At 42.5% G+C, this 21,396-nt stretch overlaps 2 protein-coding genes across 3 annotated transcripts in view; one reads left to right on the top strand and one right to left on the bottom strand.

Moving 5' to 3' along the window:
- The window catches only part of lnp1 (leukemia NUP98 fusion partner 1), a 9,895-nt gene extending 8,316 nt beyond the window's left edge, over positions 1-1,579 (bottom strand). The window contains exon 1 of one of the 2 annotated variants that reach the window (XM_080474221.1): positions 1,016-1,579. In XM_080474221.1, the coding sequence (XP_080330347.1) occupies positions 1,016-1,201 (186 nt within the window). In that variant the 5' untranslated portion in view covers positions 1,202-1,579. The remainder of the gene's footprint in view (positions 1-1,015) is intronic. The other variant, XM_080474222.1, reaches the window with a different exon arrangement.
- A 6,944-nt stretch (positions 1,580-8,523) lies between these two features.
- tomm70a (translocase of outer mitochondrial membrane 70 homolog A) lies at positions 8,524-20,671 on the top strand. The gene is made up of 12 exons (XM_080473277.1): positions 8,524-8,864; positions 13,817-13,990; positions 14,427-14,553; positions 14,638-14,747; positions 14,838-14,986; positions 16,064-16,271; positions 16,921-17,055; positions 17,197-17,304; positions 17,402-17,518; positions 18,379-18,476; positions 18,577-18,699; positions 18,784-20,671. The coding sequence occupies exons 1-12, from the start codon at positions 8,634-8,636 to the stop codon at positions 18,935-18,937; spliced, it is 1,734 nt and encodes a 577-aa protein (XP_080329403.1). The 5' UTR covers positions 8,524-8,633; the 3' UTR covers positions 18,938-20,671.
- The last annotated feature ends 725 nt before the right edge of the window (positions 20,672-21,396 follow it).

Here is a 21,396-nt window from a genome sequence, read left to right as displayed (position 1 = left end):
TCTACCTCCCCCTACCAAAACCAGGGTCTGTATCCCCCCCCCTCTCTCTCTGTCTATCCTCTCCTTTCCTCTCCTCCACCCTCTCACCCCAACCAGTCAGCAGAAAGCCTCCACCTCTGAGTCTGGTTTCTACAAAGGTTTCTTCCTGTTAGAGGGAGTTTTTCCTTTCCACAGTCTCAATTAAATCTGCTTGCTTATGTGGATTCGTTGGGTTTTTCTCTGTTAAATGCACCTAGAAATGACTGTGTTGTATTTGGTGCTGTATAAATAAAGTTTTGAATTGGTTCAGGGAAGGGGATCTACAAGCATTAACCTGCTGACATAGTCCATCACTCTTTCCTTTGTATATTCTAGATTTACTATTTGAGGCATTACAAATATGCAGAAGGGGAGTGATGGTTGTTAATGATGAACGTAGGAGGGAAAAGTTGACGATACACTTTGCAAAGCAAAAACTAAACCGTTTAAGATACACCGATGTATTTACCCTTTATCTTTCAAGTCACTAGATTAGGTAACTTCCTAGTTTTTCTTCCCATTGTGTGGAAATAATAGTATGATGAGGATACAGGACTCACTACTCGCACTAAGCATTGTGACGGGCCGAGCTGGACCCGTTGGAATGTTGAATTAGTAAAAATGATGACAATCCATGACGCCTTCAGCAACAGAGTCACACCATCGAAGTGTAGCACAGAGCACCGAGGAGATCCTTCCTTCCGGTGCCAATAAGACTCTCTAACTCCTCTTTGGAAATAGTGTACAATTTAACAAAAAGACACTTAGTATATCATTTAGAATATACATCTGATGTATCCAGTAAATCATCTATTTTGGGAATTCAAATGGTACTCAGTAGTAAATCGGATGCAGTAACATGATTGTAGACACTTTCTGCAGTGACAGTACAAAAGTATTAAATATTCTTCCACAGCACTCTTGTATTCTAATATTCAATTTTGGAGTATTTGTAATGAGTCCCAGCACTGAAGGATCCAGTGATAGTGATTCTTACCACAGTTGGAAGGGATGCTCTTCGATCCATTTGAGTTCTCCCAGGTCTTCTGAAACTGCGTTTTCTCTCTCTGGGGTTTCCACCCTGTGCTCCATGACCCCAGTAGCTACTCATCCATTTGGTGAAGTTCCCATCATCATCGTCATCATTGTCCATAGTGAGAGCAGGCAGGAGCCTGAGAGACATGGCGGAGCCGGGCAGGGAGCCTGTCTGTGCAGCAAGTCCCAGTACGACAAGGCAGAGTGCTCTCTGTCCACTGTGGTGCAGGCAGTGAACAACAACGCTGCACTGACCCACTAAGTATCTGACTGGCAGAGTCACTCTACCACACCACACTGTCCCACAAGGCAAAGGTAACTTCAGTTGGATCCCTCCAGCTCTGGAGCGGCACAGTGGAGTTATTCTTGGACGATCCACAAATAAACCGCAGAGCTTTTCCTCAAGTCTTTAAATAAGTGAATCCTCTTTACTCTATTTAACAACGGTGGCAGAAAGTTAAAATGGAGGTGATGGGAACGAACAGCGAGGCAGGTCTAATGGTGGAACGGCTCGTATTTTGGCACTGGACGGTGGTGATGTGACCACTGCTTTTAATCTTTCCACTGCAGCCCCAGGCCCGGGGCGAGACAACTGAAACTCCAATTTCCCCATACTTTCCACTCACTGAGTACATCAAACCTGTCAATAAATATGGAGTGCAGGCAACCCAGTCTGCTGCTGTGCTCTGTCAGCCTGCAGCTTGTGTAATACACCAACCCATTTGCTGGGGGTGTGAGGGGAAATACCCCCGAAGTCTACGAGGTCCCCCTTCTGCTTGACTAAAGAAAATGTATTTCAAAAAGAAGATGTGGATGTTTTGTTTTTTCATTTTTTGCTTTTTTTTTTCAAAACATAGAAAACCCCCTTTCCTCCCCTTCATGGAAATTTAGGCTACTTGACTAACAGACTGGGAAAAATAAACATCAAATATACATCTTTTAAATTCTTTGTAAAGCAGTGCTGTCATTTGTCACCCACTGAGAGTGAAGGTTGCAGATGCCTCCAAAGTCACAATCAGATTGACAGAAAATGTTCCACCGGGAAACAGAAGAGGAGACTTGGGTTCAACTCGAACAGGCCTGAGCTCCTTCTTCACTGCTCAATCTTTAAAGATCTAACAGTGGCCTAACGCCATTGTCCACCAATCAAACTAAACATGGTGGCAGTGAGATGACATTCTGAACTAAATACGCCATAAATATGGTTGTGGAAACTACAACCGTCCTGGAGCCGACTGACATTCCCTTCTCAACCTGACGTGAAAATTTGTTCAGGATCTCTTCGTCGACGGCAGGTTTTCCTCAAACTTGTGTGTGTGTGTGTGTGTGTGTGTGTGTGTGTGTGTGTGTGTGTGTGTGTGTGTGTGTGTGTGTGTGTGTGTGTGTGTGTGTGTGTGTGTGCATAGATAGATAGATAGATAGATAGATAGATAGATAGATAGATAGATAGATAGATAGATAGATAGATAGATAGATAGATAGATAGATAGATAGATAGATAGATAGATAGATAGATAGATAGATAGATAGATAGATAGATGGATGGATGGATGGATGGATGGATGGATGGATGGATGGATGGATGGATGGATGGATGGATGGATGGATGGATGGATGGATGGATGGATGGATGGATGGATGGATGGATAGATAGATAGATAGATAGATAGATAGATAGATAGATAGATAGATAGATAGATAGATAGATAGATAGATAGATAGATAGATAGATAGATAGATAGATAGATAGATAGATAGATAGATAGATAGATAGATAGAAAGAAAAGTTTTACATTGATTATTCTGTGATGTTTTTAAGAGTTTGTGTTCAGTCCATTATTGATACAAGATTTCTCATCAAAACAAAGGTGCAGTTTACATATATTGTGTGATTTAAAGAAAAACCCAACACATCACCCAACTGTACAGTAAATATCAAACTGATTAGCCACGAGCAATTTTCAGTGAAAAGTGGCATTTGAAATTAACCTGAAAGAAAATCTTTCGGTCGTTCATCACACACACGCCAAGAATCTCGAGGACTCTAATGAAGAGTCTTAAAGAAGCTTAATCTGGATGGGCATGGATGGAGCTTTGTCCATGTAACCGCTGATTACTACTGAGAATGAGATTACTGTACCGAGTAATCAGTTGGTGTATATAGCACATCTGATTGAAAGTCAGAAGCTTGGATGTGCTGAAGAAGAACACACACAATTATTCATTTTTAAGAACCACTTTATCCACGTTCAGGCTGCAGGTAACTGGAAGCTTTTCGGTCACCAGATCATCACATCTCTACACATCCGGCTGATTCAAACTCAAAACTTAAATAACACGTATGTTTTGGGATTCTTGCAAGAAGCCAGATTATCCGAAAGACACCGATTCAGTAAGAACGTACAAACTCCAGATAGGAAAGCTTGAGCCAGGATCTGAACACAGCTGCTCTCACTTTGAGAAAAACGGCTGCAACAAATGCCTCCTTTTGAGATTGTCAAAGAAGTTCCTCTTTGTTAGTTCAACTCAGTGTCCGTTATCAAAGTTGTAGTTTGTGGAATCTCCCTAGATGCATTTTAATGGGCTTTAAATACAGTACATTGTTAAAGTATCAAACATTAAACAGTAAACTGTACTTCATAGAATTTAGATTTTGAGGCCCCTTGTTTGTACGTTGTTATTATCTAGTTTCTCTGTGTTGATGCAATTTACTGTAGTTCATGTGATTACTATAACACAGATACAGTTTGAATGATTGTCATTTTTTCAGGATGAAACACATTAATGTGAAATAAAAAGTATTTATGTTTTGTGTGATTGAATGGCTTTTTATTTCATCCACTTCAATGGTGATTTCTGAATATACTACACTTACAATTTTGATTAAAATTTAAATCTTACAGGTTCATTTTGCTGCCAATAGGTTTATTATCTATATGTGTTAACCAGAGTGTAATCTTTTCGTAGTTCATGTTGATTAAATGTCCTTTGAACGTGGATATTTTACGCAGGTAAATTAAATGAAATGCTTGCCCCCGAAGATGCAATAAACACCGGTTAAAGAGTAACTAATACTCTGGGCAGTGTCTTTCTTATCGTGTTTTTGAGTATCATTCCACTTGTGAAAAAAATATAGGAATAACGTATGAAAAAATATTGCACCAACTCTCACTTCGACGGGGCCGAGTCTCCTAGAAACAACAACAAGAAGCTGCACCAAAGTGCATGAACTCTCTATAATGAGATTAAATGATCCAACAGGAATTATTGGTTGTGTTTACTGAGGGGATCAGTGCAGATTTGCATTTCCAAAGCGCCTGCTCTCTTATCTAAACACCATGCTATGTTACAAGAGCAGATGCAGGTTACTAAACATATATTGGCAGCAGCTCCAGCTAAGCCAGGCAGCACTAACAGCAGCAGACACAATTCACAGGAATAACAGCGGGAGTCAGGAATAGGGAGAAGATCAGACAACCTTATTGTAACTTCAGTCTCTGGCCTTTTCGTCTATGGACGAGCACCTGCTTAGCTGATGAGGAGTGTTTTAATCAGGGGAATTTTGCCATGCATGTAAAATACAAGGTTATTGTGTGTAAGCACGTGTTATGTGTTAGAAGCAAATTGATTATATGACAAATCAACATAGCAATTGATTATTCTGAGAGCGGCAGCATGTTTACAGTCACTCAGATTTGATCAATCCAATCACCTAGTTCTTTTGGAACTTTACTAAAACAATAATTTCACAAAGAAACTCACCAAGAAGATATGAATATATTAACATGTACTCCACAATGTTCCATAATGTTTCCAATATCCAATTAAGGGGGAAAAAGTCCAATTTGAAGTGAAACTGAGCACAAGGCTCTTTCTCTTGGACCAGCTGAACACAGTTGACTTTGAAAACTGTTTACGTGCTGGTTGCAGAGTGAGGACAGATGGCCTCAGGCACAGTTTACTGTGGGTTTACCACAGTGCTGGCCAGACAGATCAGCACCAAGCCCTAACGTGCAACAGAGGAGACTGAACCTGGCAATGAGGATAAAAACTATCAAACTTTCCATTTAAGATTTTTAGATAAATCAGGAAGCTCACCATTTTTTATGAAAATAATTGTTGACAAACAGACACACGCCACACTGACACCTACAGACAATTCTGAGTCAACAAAACCACCTATGAAGCATGTTTTTCAACTGTGAAAGAACTCTCACTCAGGCACAGGAACAACATGCAAATGCAATAGGCTAAATAATGGTCCCCTTCTGCAGCAGGCTCAAACCAGCAATATTCTTGTGTTGCAGGGACACCATTGTACTTCCATGATACGTCCATGGATGCACCCAAATAATTCATTTCAAACTGAAAATAAAACATAAAAGGTACACTTATATATTATTAATATACAAAATATAAAAAACTCAACTAATAAGATACAAAAGAAACTGGTATACATGCATACATACTCACTGCACCATTGTGGTGTCATCATAGACATTATAAAGGATATTACGTGTGATATTATGATATGTGTATCTATGGGTGTTATTGTGCGGTTCAGTTTGATGCTCGGACAGTCAGCAGCACCTTGTGGCTGCAAGAATAACTGCACACAGACGGATTTCAGAATTCGAAGATATTGTTGACCTAAAGATTAATATTCAAAACTTTCTGTTCCCTCCATGAAAAATACACTGAACTTTTTAATGGCTAATGGTTTAATTTAAGCTGGACTTTGAAGTAGCTATGAAAAACAGTTTAACAACACAAAAAACATTAGTTTTCTCTCATAGGTAGAAGTATAAATTAAAAATATCCACATTGGTGTATATTAGTACTTTAATTATGTACTTGTAGTTTTATGAGCCTATTTATTCCAAGTAGGACATTCGACTCTGACTTAAATTCAACTGATATGATATAATCTACTTTATAACTTCTAAAGTCACAATTGGCTGCAGAGTATGACTTTATTTCCCATAAGTATCCAAACCTATTGCTGTTCATTATTTTACGCTTTAACAAAGGTAGTCCCTGCTTTATTTTGACATTTGTTTCCAAAACCATCCATCTTTTATATTTCTTCAGGCTGGATCCAATCACGGTTTCTAAACTGGACAGATCATCTCGCCACCATCATTCACCTCAAACACTTGTTTTTGAACTAAGAGAGAAATCAGAGTCCCAGAAGAAAAATCCACACACGCTTAGGAAGAACATGAAAGCTCCACATAAAAGGTCTTGGACTGAACTCGAACCCACAACCTTCCCACTATGAGGGGAGAGTTGGCTGCTAATAGAGCAAACTACCACAAATTCATTTATTTTACAGTTCAGATATGTGCTTCAATGTAGATTATTAATAATGACAATGCATTTAGATTCCATCAACGATAAGTCCACATACACTCCAGCAGACACACACTTGACCTGGTCATCTCCAGCTCCTCCCCCATCAGCAGCCTACAGATTTATGATCTTGGTGTTTCTGACCACAAGGTGGTGTCGTTGCAGTTGCCCTGCCCCTCCCCCCACACCGAACCAAACCAAAGCAGCAGATTCTTTTCAGAAACCTGAAAAACATCCAGACGAATGCCCTGACCAGAGCCTTCGAGCTTCTGTCCTCAGGCTCTATTACTAGCTCAGTGGATTACCAGTCCCTGAGCGGTCGGCTGGACTCCCACGCCCCCCGGTCAGTTTCACTCTCGTGCTCAGCATCCTGGTACACCTGTGAGCTGCAATAGATGAAGATGGCCGGGCGTGTCCTGGAGCGGCGGCTCAAGGCCTCTGGACTGACTGTTCATAAGCAGGTATACAGAGAACGCAAAACGTCGTATGCAGAAGCTCTGAGGAACGCACGGTCCAGTTTCCTCTACAGCATCTACAACAACAGCCCCGGTAACTCCAAACACCTCTTTTCAACAATAAATCACCTTCTCAAACCAACTCCTCACACTGAGGCCACCGAGGAGAGGTGCAACATGCGCATCACTTTTTTCAGAGAGAAAGTTGAAAACATCCGTTCTCATCTCTCCACCACGGCCATCCAGCCGCGCCGAGCTGCTGACTCACTGTCTGAGTCTGTCCAGCCCCTCTGTTCCTTCACCACAGTCACAAAGGAAGAGGTGGAGGACATCGTCAGAAAAATGAAGTCGTGCTCCTCTTCCCTGGACCCGTTCCCTTCATCCCTGCTGAAAGCCAACATCTCCGCCATCTCTCCACTCATCACCAGGATTATTAACCACTCGCTCCTGGCCGTCCACATCCTACCCACGTTAAAAACGGCTGTTTTCACACCACTCCTGAAAACACCCAGCCTGGACCCAAACGTCCTCTCCAAATACAGACCCATCTCCAATCTTCCATTCCTGTCAAAGGTTCTGGAAAAATCTGCTTCAGGATCACCTCAAACAAAAAAAACCTGTTTGAGAAGTTCCAGTCTGGCTTCTGCCCTGGTCATAGCACAGAAACAGTCTTGGTCAGGGTCACTAATGACCTCCTGCTGGCCACAGACAGCGGCTCTCCATCTGTGCTCATCCTTCTGAACCAAACAGCTGCATTTGACACGGTTGACCACAACATCTTCCTCCACTGCCTGAGACGCACCATTGGAATGTCAGAGTCTAATGGTGGATTGGACTGCTTCTCCTCATTACTGACTGGCAGAACCGACTATCTTTCCCTGGACAGAGCAAAATCCCGCACCCACAATGTCACCTGCGGTGTCCCTCAGGGTTCAGTGCCGGGCCCCACCCTTTTCTCCATCTACCTGCTTCCCCTGGTAAATGTCTTCAGCAGACATGGACTATCATTCCACTGTTACGCTGATGAGACTCAGCTCTTCCTCCGGACAATCCCCACATCTTCAGCTCCTCAGCCAACGTCCACCCTGAGCTGTTGTCTGGAGGAGATAGAGGCGTGGATGAAGCACAGCTTCCTGGAGCTGAACAACTACAAGTTCGAAGCCAACCTCATCAGCTCCCCTCCAAGTCCCCAGAACCAACATTTGCACCATGGGACATCATGCCTTCTCCTCAGCTGCCCCAAGACAACGCCCCCCCTGACCACCTGAGGGCCCCACAGGCAAAGAATGTTTTTGAACAAAAACTAAAACCCTACGTTCCAAATTGCCTTTTATGATGTTCCTCTTCAAACCCAAAGTGCATTATGAATAAAAATGTATTATTATTATCATTATTAAAGTTTTACAGTATTCTCTGTACATTTCTTAGATGTAAAATAGTGACATAGTTCCTTATGAAAAGTATGCAAAATAGATTTTTATTTCACATATCTATTTTGGTGTGTATAGAATTATCCAGAAATTAAAATTATGTTAAACTCTTGAATGGCATTTTTAGCAACGTAGTTTTCTATCACTTGCTTTTTAGGCACGCCCTTTTCCTCGAGCGTCGCTCCTCCTGTTTGGACTACAAGTCCCAGCAGCCCTTGCGCTCCTCCGCCACTTTCCCGTGGTGCCCCGGGCTGCTTGTGACCTCTCGCGGCACGGGAAGAAGAAGCGGAGCTCCCTCACGTTGTCTGCGGGCTGCTGGCTAACCGTCGCTCCGTCGTTGATCATGGCAGCCTCAAAGCCAGTCGAGCCGCAGTCTGGGACTGGACTTCCCCGCTGGCAGCTGGCGCTGCTCGTGGGGACTCCCATCGTGCTGGGGGTCGGTGCCGTGTACCTGTGGAACCGCAGCAGGACGAAGGAGAGGAAAGGCACTGGGGAGCGGAAGACTCCCGAAGGCAGCGCCAGCCCCGTGCAGGGCCAGGACGGAGCCGCGAGGACCGGGGAGCAGGAGAACATGGTGAGGGGACTTGTTTCTGGAGACTCCCGCTGCCTCTGCGTGTTTAGCGCCTCCCGCCCGGGTGCAGTGAGCACACCTCCCCGCAGGAAAGCGTGGGGCTGGGAGGGGAGCGTCAAGGGCACGGAGCGAGAGGCAGCCCGTCGGTTACGGCTCCCCGCAGCAGGCCGAGAGCCGCCGGCTCATCGGCGCTGGATTAGCCCGGAGGCTGGCTAACCGGGTCTCATGCTAACTCTGCTGGTTTATTTAAAGCTCATTTTAACCTGAATTTTGTGTGAAAACAGAGAAAGGATGAAGATATTATGCCGAGGTGAGCGTAGATTTGTAATGACTGGTTCATCCTCCCCGGATTACTCTTTCCTCACTATTCAGGGTGGGCGTGGACGGCCGACTCCTCCAGGACCCCCACTAGTTTAATAATCCATCGATCAATATTAATGGTTTTATTGAATTGACCAAAAACACTTACTTTCTGCTTATTTATTATGGAAATTGAACAATCGGGTCGACAGAGAGTCTACACAAGCAGCTTGTATATTCGGTTATAAATGGTTAAAAACCAAACTATAATTCGTCAACGCTTCAGAAAAACGTCGAAAAATGTCCTCCTGTCTGAGGTGCTTTCGGTCGCTGCTGTGACGCACGTGTCTTTTACATCAAGCATCCATGGTTTCATATGCTTTTCTGTAATTAACAAAGCTAATATAGTATGTATGATGATTCCTTTTTTGTTTTGTTTTTTCATTATGCGCTTCGGGCAGACAATCAACATTGTAGACAAAGTTTAAAAAGGAAACCTGCCGAATGAAAACCAAGCACGATAATAAGGGAAAAGGTGACTTATTTCAACATACCTTATCTCTGGTCCTGGAGGTCCACTGTGTTCTGCGTTCTCCTCCTCCTACCTGCTGCTGCTTACACACCTGATACAAAGACATTTTCATTATGAGCAGGAAGATGTCCAAAACATGCAGGACAGTGGCTCTACTCGGGACCATGGCTGACAAAGTGTGAGGTGACTTTGAATGTTGTGTGGTTGCTCGTGCTGGACAAGATGTTCTGAGGGCCTGTCCACACCAGAACGCTGGCGCTGTGTTTTAGGATCCCGAAAAATTGGTGGGTTTTTTTGTTTAACACGGATTCCAGAGTGGGGAAACTCTAAATTGCCGGCTTTGCTTTGAGGTGTTTACAGACAAAGATAATAGTACGTTCAATAAGGCAAAATGTTGGCTTTCTTGAGTAGAGGAGGAGCAGGAGTGTTCTCCTCTTCTCCATAATTGACGGCTCTGTGTCATCTTCTGCATTTCTGGTGTATTTGTCAAGTCACAGCGCCCCCTAAAGGCCTGGCATATGCACTACATCGTGTTGAGCCGTGTTCATAAGCCTCGTTTCCACAGTGCCCCTTGGTGCCAATGCCGGTCAGGTGGGGTCGGCTATCCGTAACCAGACCCATATCAGTGCCGCGTTTCCGTTCGGGGTTCGGTTTGAAATGTAGGCGGGGTTATGAACAGTTGCGTAATCATGCAGGATGTGACGCCATAACGGGACATTTTCAAAAGAGTTTCCTGATTGCTGCAGAAGAACTGATTGGAAATGGCTGCTTGCTGGGAGAACAGCGGTCGTCACGGACCAATGAGCAGACGGCAGTGTTGAAGCTCCTCCCCCTCATATCCGGCACATTGTGCCTGGTACCCCAAGTGGAGGGGTAGCGAGAAATGGTTACCAATGGTACCGGTTGGTAACGGTTCTGAGTCAGTGGAAACGCACAACAACCGGTTACGACCTGACCCGTACCGGCACCAAGGGGCACTGTGGAAACGTGGCTATAGTGACGTGTGGACAGAATTTATTTTTTTGACAACCCCAGAGAGAGAAAAAGTCTTTTAGGGTCATGTGGTCAAGGCCTGAGTGTTTCATAAACTGCAGATTGACTGGTATCTTCACATCATCTCAAATCTTTACTGGGATTGGTCCAAAATGAGAATATATTTAATGAGCTGTCATTCTCAGAATGAATTTTTGATGCCAGAGGTAAAAGAATGCCCAGACAGGCTGGAGATGTTCAAAAGGCAACAATAACTCCAATACCCACACGTTGCAACCAAGGTATGTAGAAAACCATCTCTGACCACACAATACATGGAAGTTTGAAGCTGATGGGCGACAGCAACAGAAGCCCAGCCCAGGTGTACTCCAGCCAGTTAAGAACCGGAAACGGAGGCTACAGGATCACATTTATATGGTAGGATTACAATTTAAACATTGCAGTCTACCTGAGTATTCTGGTCGACCACATCCATCTTATTATGACCTCCGTGTACCAACCTTCTGATGGATGTGCAGGACTGTACACTATGTCACAAAGCTCGCATATCAACCTAGTTTCTTGAACCCGATGATGAGTCAGTGTACACTGGCCTTAACACTCACCAGGTCTCAATCCAATAGAGAACCTTTGTAATAGAACATCACAGGACGTTAGCATCAAAAGACATTAGAACCTCCTGGAGCTAATTGAATTGAAATAAACATGGACACCATTACTGTTAAGTTGCTAAGAAGCAAATAATTGCAGGGTTAGGAGAGAATAACAACTTTAGCTTGACCATATTGTTCTGGCCTACCTCTGCTGGTGTACTTCTTTTATCTTGTGTCTTCTGTCATATTATATAATTCATTTGTTGAAATTGCTCATATTCCGTTGAGAGCCCCACCTCTGCGTTGCACTCAACTAACCCTAACCCTATGTTTTCTTACAGTATATGGGACAGTGCCATAAAATAACTTATTTTGAAAGTCAGCACAATGTAGGAATGTTGTTTAAATAACATTTTGTGGGAAAAAAATCAGTGTGTGTATTGTCCTGAGTACTCGGTATCGGTGAGTACTCATACACCACTCATTTAGGAAAAAAGTGGTTTAAGTGCATCTCAAAGTGAAAATATCCGGTTGGGTACCTACTGTAGTAGATTTATTTTCACTGTTCACCCAAACTTGTGCAACAGAGTTTTTTCTGAAGGAGTGGACAATCTGGCCTCAAGCCAACATTACAATCAGATGCTTCCTTATCAGACGTGTGGCATTGTGCAGACAGCTGCTGGTGCTTTCACATATTTTTTTAAACTGAGGTGTTTGGTAAAGACTTTTAGTTTTATTTATACAGACGTTGTTACAGAACAGTCTAATGCTGAGCTTTTCAACTCTGCTTGATTCAGGAGCGACACTCAGTCCGGCGAGACATGAACTGGGCTCTGCCTGTTTAGAAGGTAGCATGATAAGTTTGGTACATATCACCAACTCCTAATTTAGCCCTTTGTTTTGATGCAATTAAATAAAAAAATGTCTTGGATTGTATGTTTTAAACATTCTTGCTCTAATGATTTTAGAGAATTACTCCAGTATTTTGGGACGTTGCCTCTACAATGTGCACGTCTCTTATTATCCAGAACAGAAGACACTGGTGGTCGCCTCCTGTCACAATGTAACCCAAACACACTTATTAACAAATGTATTCCCATGTACACACATCGTAAAGTAGACTGTATTTTGAATAACAATATTGGACAAAAAACATTTTTTTAACCTGTTTTAGTGCTTCAGTTAGACCTGTCGGCTCAACAAGAAGCTCAAAGTTCAAAATCTGTCTTCATGAAGACAATCCAAAGACCTGCTTGTTAGGTTACTTGCTGATTCTAAAAGGGCTGTGGCTGCGAGTCTCTGTATTTTCCCTGTGATGGAGTGTTGCGCTGGGTGTACTCTGCCCTTCACTGAATGATATCTAGGCTTGACTCCAGCTACCCGGACGGATTGAATCAGAAAGTCTGTGGACCCAATAAATATCAGCCTCATGCTGGTGGTTGATTGCAAACAGGGCTGTGCTTTATCTAATATCTAATTGCAATTTTTCTCTCCTGTGATTTAATTGTTTTGAAGTTCGCCCGTAAAGTATATTGCATTGTGCCCTTTTCCAGTCAATAATAGTGTCTTTCTGCTCAGGTCCACTCACACTTATTCAACATTGCGCAAATGAGACCTGAAAAGATATGAATTGCTGTATTTATGTACCTTTGAGTAAACACTCATGACCTCAAACTCACTCATTCTGTAATGGGTTGCACTGATAAACACATTTCATTCAAAGTTCAGTCTAATTTCCAATCCTTTTTTTTTCAAGATTTGTCACTTTAACATTTGTAGCATCAATAAGTAGAGTTGACTGACTGAAGAGGAGGAATAACTCTGCAGCTAAACATCCAGCAGCTCTATTTGAGTGGTACATGTATATTTTGACCATTTATTTCCCTGTGCATGAAATTGTTGATGTTGGTGGGAAATTCTGCCAGTAAGACCAGTATGAATATATTGATTGAAGGCCTATTAATTAGTATATTTATATTTAACCCACTAAATATAGACATTTGAAAGCTGAATGTGTGTTTCTTTCTGTAGTTATTCAACATCGGTCGTTTAACATCAGTTAAATGATGTATATATCTAAACAAATTGATTGGGCATCTGCTTTAATCTTAAACTTTAATGCTGCTTGCACAATTGTAACTTTTTGTTCGGCTGACTTTAAGTCGTCCTGCTGGGGTTGACGACAATGTGTATTTCTGAAAAGACCAGATCGTTTCATGTCTTCCCCTCAAACACGGGGATCATGTGTTTGCATTGCAGTAGCATTCAGAGAGGACTTTGTTGTCGTCTGTGGTTCCACAAGTTGAAGATGATTTTATTGTTGCATTGTTTGGTTTGTTCACTGTTGTTGTTTTTTATGCGTCAACGAAATGTACACATCAATAATTGCTCAAAGCACCGTCACTTTAGGCAGACATGTTTGTAAAACTCTCAAGAAAGATTTCGTTTGGCTCTTTTAAGTACTGGGTTTAGTTCAGAGTCAAAGGAGAGACGGTTTAAACAATAGTTGTTGCTTTCTTTCTCTGTCCTTCATGTAGAGCCCTCTGGATCGAGCCCAGGCAGCAAAGAACAAAGGAAACAAGTACTTCAAGGCTCGGAAATTTGAAAACGCCATCCAGTGCTACACAGACGCCATCGCACTGTGTCCCACGGAACAGAAGTCGGACTTGTCCACTTTTTACCAGAACAGAGCAGCAGCTTATGAACAGCAGGTTGGTGACACCTTCTCGTAAACCAAGCAGAAAGTCTTCATCTGACAGACAATGAAAGAGCCCAACAGTCAACATGTCTGTGTTGTGGTTCAAAAGCCTCAACCTGCAGCTTTAAATAATGGAGTCTTTCTACGACTCTTTAAGTAAAAATCCTATTATCTGTAAAGTTCCCAGGTTTAAGCCAAATGCATAAAAGCATCACTACACCTGCATCATCAGCTTTATTTTCGCAGCTCAAAGGCCAGAGGAGAAGTTTTTCCTCTGCTCACTAACAGTGGTTTAAGTTCTTTGGTCAATGTGTAGTAGATTCTTTGACATGATCTGTGGTCAGAAAGAAGAGTGGGATGTTGATGATTTGCAAAGGTTAGAGTGACACCTTGCTTAGATGGAGCTGTCCCAGTGTAAAATATAATTGGACGTTAAATCTGTGTTTCAGAATAAATGGACGGAGGTGGTGCAGGACTGCTGTCAGGCTGTGGAGCTGAACCCTCGTTACGTCAAGGCTCTGTTCAGGAGGGCTAAAGCGCTGGAGAAACTTGACAACAGGAAAGAGTGTCTCGAGGGTGAGACACTTTGTCTCCAATCAAAATTCTCCTTTTAATGTCACGTATGACTTATTGACATTTGGCTTTGCTCTGTTTCCCCAGACGTCACAGCTGTTTGCATCCTTGAGGCTTTCCAGAACCAACAGAGCATGCTGCTCGCAGACAAGGTGCTCAAGCAGCTGGGGAAGGAGAAGGCCAAAGAGAAGTACAAGGTATGTGTCCGAATACACACACCGTTTTTCTTTCTCCAATTTTGCTTTCCTTGATTGTCACTTTGTACTGATTTAAACCCTTATTTTCAGAACCGTGAGCCCATGATGCCCTCCCCTCAGTTCATCAAGTCCTACTTTAGCTCGTTCACAGATGACATTATCTCGCAGCCCCTGCAAAAGGGCGAGAAGAAGGATGAAGACAAGGACAATGAGGGCGAGGCTGCCGAGGTCACTGAAAGGTCTGAACATTTCCCAAATTTCCGTTTCATACTAAACTTGGCTACGTCAGAATCGTCAGGTGGTGAAGCTGCAGAAGAAGTTGAAAGCAAAAAGTTAAAATGGCAATAAACGCATCCCTCTGGGAATATTCAAGAAACTTCAGACTAAAACAAAAAAACATGATCGCATTGAGGAGAAGACTTGAAAGGAAAAGTGAATTTTATACAAGGTGGAGGCAGTGGCCACTAACTTTAGTCACTTGATGGCCCTTCTTCTCTTGAGAACCACGGGCTTTCAGCAAAAAACACATGTGCCTCTTGCACTGTTCCTAAGTCCCTAGAGCTGTCAGAGTTTACATCAATGTCCATGAAACTGATGATCAATCCTACACAAGTCACTGCTCACTCCCCCAAAGATAAACCAGAAAACATTTAGAAAAGTACAGCTGACACTAGTCTTTTTTTTCCCCCCATGTGATGAGACAGAAAATCAAATAACATCCTCCTCGTGGATATGTAAACAAATAAACATCCCATACTCTCAAAAGTTTCACTGCGCAGTCTGTAAGGACCAGCTTTGAAAACGTAAGTTCACCTCCACACTTGGTTGCTTCTTCGGTCTCCGTTGCTCCACTTACACTTGTTTCTCACATCAGCTGTGAATGTGCTCAGCAGCTCTGCACAGTGCAGCAGCCCATGTTGTTGTGACCCCCAGTGGGCTTGTCAGAAAGGAGGAATAATCTCCCAACAAACATTAAAATCAACCAGCCAGGAGAGGCTACTGCAACTACAAACCTGCACTATGAATCAGCTTTCAACATCGCCAGTATATCTTTTTGTTTTCCCAGCATGGCTCATTTTGACTAACTAACACTGCAAAGCTGGTTAACAACTAACTGAATTGCACCTGTGTTTGCAATCTATGTTCCATCCCTAACTGGAGCAACAGGAGGTCAATACTAAGATCCATTGAAGTCTGTGTTGGAGAACACAGTGAGGATGACTCAATGGGTCCAATTTCAAATCTGTTCTTAAACAAGTACATTTGACAGGGTTTCATGAAATTCAAATAATTACTTTTCTTGTTTTTCTTCCCAGCTCCGGCTACCTGAAAGCAAAGCAGTACATGGAGGAGGAAAACTATGACAAAATCATCAGCGAATGCACCAAGGAGGTCGAGTCAGGAGGCCGGTACACTGCAGAGGCTCTGCTGCTGCGCGCAACTTTTTACCTCCTGATAGGAAACGCTACTGCTGCTCAGCCTGATCTGGACCGGGTCATTAACATGCAGGAGGCCAGTGTGAAGGTACATTTAGGATATTCACTTGCTCTTAGTTTGCCGTTGTAATCTCACATCAGAGAGAGTGGAAAGGTAATAAATCACAGGTGTAAAACATGACCTATTGCATTTCTTTTTTCTTTTTCTTTTTCTTTTCCTGGGCCCTCAAACCTGCTGACAACAACTCCTCTTAGTTTTCTCGCCCACGTTCAGCAGTAAAGTTTGTTCTGCCATCAGACGGTTACTGGTCATTCAACTGTAGAAGGACGCATTGTTATATTATTATTCTTTAAGCTCCTTTTACACCCTTATGACCCATGCCAAATCAACTCAGCAGCTGCAGTTGGTTTTCATGTGAGATGTGGATTAGTTGATGGACTTTAATGGGTTTTGGTTGTGAAAAAGCATTGATGCAACATTGTTCTGACACTCATTGCCTGTCTGGTCATTTCAGTGCAAATTCCTGGAAACTGCCTCGTACTTAATGCTTTGTCAGAGTCGCGTGTTCATTTTACTGTTGGCTTGTTTTTATTCAATAAATAAAATGTGGATTTCACAGAGTCAGTTCTGACCTGTTTGTTCTTAGGAAGAACATTTGATTCTTATCTTTAAAAAGTGGCTTTAAACACTTCAGTACGACGGGTTCGCTCATTTTGTTGTCGTCTCAATGCTCCAGCTCCGGGCCAACGCTTTGATCAAGCGTGGAAGCATGTACATGCAGCAGCAGCAGCCTCTACTTTCTACACAAGATTTCAATATGGCAGCCGAGATTGACACACGCAACCCAGACGTGTATCACCACAGGGGTCAGGTAAGAGTGAACGAACCTCAATGTCACATTCTTGGCAAATGGCTAACTGAACATTCGTAATGTTCCTGCCAAAGTAAAGATAAACCTCCGCTGGGCATGTTTTGACATTTTAACTGATGTGTGCTCTGTACATTTTCACAGCTGAAGATCCTGTTGGACCAGGTGGATGAGGCGGTGGGAGACTTTGACGAGTGCATTCTGCTCAGGCCCAACTCTGCTCTGGCCCAGGCACAGAAGTGCTTTGCTCTTGTAAGTGATCCATTAAAAACTGACTGGCTGAATAGTTTGTGGGCCTGACATTGATTGAATTGTTGATCTAATCATTTATCCTGCTTGTGTTCCTCAGTACAGACAAGCATATACTGGAAACAACCCATCACAGGTGCAGACGGCCATGGACGGCTTCGAAGATGTTATCCGAAGGTTCCCAAAATGTGCTGAAGGCTACGCCCTGTATGCCCAGGTAAGGGAACAAAAAACTGAATATATGTGCCATATCAGCAAATAGACAAGTATTGATAAACCAATCTAATAGTCAGTACAGTTGTCTCTTGGACTGGAGCCTGACATGTTACTCAAACGCCCACTGCTGCTTCTCCTCCACTTCAGAAGCTTTAGATAGTGACACTAAAGATTGATGAGGACAATGGAGGGAACATAATTGTTTAATTTCTTGTAAAGAATTAAACAATGAAACGAGGCATAGTTCTTCAATTTCCTCCTATTTCAATATTGGCGCCCTCTTCATCTAATTGCTCTTTGTCTGTATACACCTCACGGCTCATGAAGCCCAGATGTTCTTCTCAGGCGTTTATGGAAAAAAAACACTATCATTTATGATTATTTTCAAACAGTGATTTGAATCCATTAGAAAGAAACGACAGAACGACGGGTGTCGCCACAGGCCTGATGGTGCATACCTCCACGGTGCAAACAGAATGTAAAAGAGTTGAAAGCGTCCACTGCATCTTATCTTGATTGGCCTGTGATGAGGAGTGGGATACTGAGATGCGCTGCTCTCATAACGCTGGCCGTGGTCAGAGGTGAGCAGAGCTCTGCAGTGGCTGTAATCCTCACCTGGATGTTTGTGTTGATGAACATCAACAAGCACATTTAGAAGTCTCCAGAACGCTGCCAGCTCTGTTCTCAACCAAACGGCACCAATTATCTGAATTCTCCTGACATGGGTCATCGTTAATGACATGATCTTTTCCTTCCTCTTGACTTGTGTCTTTCAATGAGGGTTTTGATTTGTCTTGGCAAAGATGCAGCTTTATTACTTCTTGGATGGTTCAAACTATCTTATTCTGTTGTCCATTTCAGGCTTTGACTGATCAGCAGCAGTTTGGAAAAGCTGACGAGATGTACGACAAGTGTATTGAACTGGAACCAGACAACGCTACCACATATGTCCACAAGGGGTGCGCTCTTTCCCCTTATTAAAGAATGCAGCTCAAAAATACATTTTTTCTCTCTCTCTCTCTCTCTCATAAATCTGTTAATTGTTTATCGTTCATCCAGTTTGTTGCAGCTTCAGTGGAAACAGGACCTGGACTTGGGTCTGGAGCTCATCAGCAAGGCGATTGAAATAGACAACAAATGTGATTTTGCTTATGAAACTATGGGAACTATTGAAGTCCAGAGGTGAGAACTGGAGTTTGAATGACCAAAAACACACATTATAAGCTTATTGATGTGGTTGACTGAACCTGACTGTTTTCTTTTTAGGGGCAATCTGGACAAGGCAATAGAGATGTTCAACAAGGCAATTAACCTGGCCAAGTCAGAAATGGAGATGGCCCATTTGTACTCATTATGTGATGCAGCATACGCTCAAACAGAAGTGGCAAGGAAGTATGGATTGAAGCCTCCGACACTGTAACTTCATTTGTTTCGCCAATCACAGTCCTCTTTCCCTAATATGTTAAAAATGCAAATGCCTGACTTGTCTTTGATTTGTTTGAAAAAAAAAAAAAAAAAAGTGTAAGGGATGCTAAAAAAAAGGAAGGAAAACCCTAAATATATACTGTGTTTACATCACAATAAAGGGGTTTATCATGCAAGCAAAGGATTTCTACTAGCAATCAGCCTGTGGCCATTATCCCAGCCTCAGGTTGTCTGTCAGGATGTGGGAGGGTCTGAATACACACAGACAGCCCTTTGCTTAATTCAGTCATGCTAAAATTTTCAGTTTATTGCTAAAAAATAGAGAAAAGGTTGTCACCTGGAGAGGAGGAAACGGCACGAGCGATCACGTATCCAAACCTCGCTGTGCTTGTGTCAGAGAATGGTGCTCAGTCGACGCAATCGTGGAATTTGTCACTGTTTTGACTTAAATTTACAGAAAATACTGTGAGAGCTTTATGTTGTTCTAATGGACTGTTCACCCACTTTTAATTTATGCTGAGCTCAATTTCTGTCCAGCTGCTTCCATGTTGTGACATCTGTTCTGAATGCAAGATTAAAATTATAACGGTGTAATTGTATTTGTAATGCTGGAATTGATCCCATGGATACGGGCTGTTAGAGGGGTTAGAGGGTAGACTCCTTTTTTTTAATGGGGGGATGCCTGTTTTATTTTATAAACTTCGTGTGGCATGTTCACTTTATAAATAAATGTAAACAGTGTTGCCAACTCCTCCGTACGGAACGTAGCTATATTGGCTGTCCAAAAGTCGCTAAATAACATCATGACATTTGCATAATTGACGATGTGTATTTTATTGTAAAAGGTGATGTAGGAGACAGAAATGAGGAGACAACAGAGTTTAGAACAACAAATCCACACTCTCAGCCACCTTTGCAAAGTTGTGAGTCATTGGGAGCCCTGGTGTTGAGGGTTCTAGGAAGAGCAAGTGACTAAGTTGGTAACACTGAATGTAAATTCAATGCTTGTGCTGTCTTGAACACTAGGAAACCCTAACAATTTGAATCTTTGGGCAAAAAGACTGAATAGACAAATTTAGGTGGGTTTTGTTTTTTTTATTTTTCAGTTGCCTGTAGTGTCAGAAGATGTCACATTGGATCATAAGTTTCTTTTAGTTCACATTAATCGAGGCGAAACGTGATTTTCTATACCATTGTCAAAGCTTTTTTTCATGATGCAGTTGGTCTCCTCTCATGACTTATTTCTAGTACGTGTGTGAGACGGGGTGATTTGACCCGGTGTTGTTGCAATAGCAATCCCACGACATGTTTGATTTGGTAGCATGCATACATTATCACACAAATTCACCGACCGCTGAAGAAAGCATGCGTGTCTCTGACGTCCACTCTTCTCACAGCAGCATCGGCAAATCGTCAGTGAATGTGTGCTAATGACAAACATCCAAATCATTCATTCTGAGCTGCAACTGGCGACGACGGCTTCCCGACTAACGCCCGCTCTCTGTCAGACCAGCCCCTGACTTCACCTAGTGTGGGTTTTTTAGGGTCGTCTCTGCAATGTTTTTTTTTTTTTTGTGTGTTTTGTTTTTTTACCCCATCATCTGGAAATAAAGTTCACCTTGGCTCGTACCTAAACGATTTTCTGTTTGATAGAACTTGTACTGACATTCATCAACAATATGTATGGTGACCAAAGTGACAGATTAATAAAGATATAATTCTTGGAATGAATTTCACTTTTTCATATATTCAGTGTGTGCATTTAGCAGCTTTTTCTTCACACATGAGATCACTCTTTCAAACGTTTTTATTCCAGCTTTTGTATTTACAGTTTCCTCCAATTTAGCTTGAGCATACCGTCTTCCCCTAGTATTTCATGTTTCCCTTGAAGTTCAGCCAAAGGCCAAACTCCTTGGTTTGTTCCCAATAGGTATGATTGTGACTTAACATTAAGTGCTTACGGACACAGGCCGAAGTCTCAGTCTTCTGAAGCACGGATGGAAGCAAAATCTGGAAAAATGGCTTTTGACTTGATACACTCTGGATAATGCTGATTAAAGAGTTTCTTTGTGGAACGCTGACTTTATGATACACCTGTTCATGACAAAACGTGTGCCATCATTAAGTCGATTGTTTGGATCCTAAGGTATACATAGACACAAAAATTGCATGCTTTGAAATAAAGTCAGATTTTTCCCAGCACTCCTCATAGGTGGTAAGTACTTTTATACTTTTAACTTTTTACAGTAAAGCTGTTTGCCGACACCAACAGGCTCAACAAACTCATTAGAAAGGCCAGTGATGTGGAGGGGGTGGAGATGGACTCTCGAGGTGGTCTCAGGATCCATACTGAGGTCCATCCTGAACAATGTCTCTCAGCCTCTTCATGATTCCTGGTCGGCAGCAGGAGCACGTTCAACTACAGGGTAATACCACCAAAGTGTATCATAAGAC

Source organism: Lipophrys pholis, assembly GCF_963383615.2.
Source record: "Lipophrys pholis genome assembly, chromosome: 10".
Lineage (NCBI taxonomy): Eukaryota > Metazoa > Chordata > Actinopteri > Blenniiformes > Blenniidae > Lipophrys > Lipophrys pholis.
The sequence above is the reverse complement of the archived record's forward strand: the minus strand, read 5'-3'. Positions and strand labels throughout refer to the sequence as shown.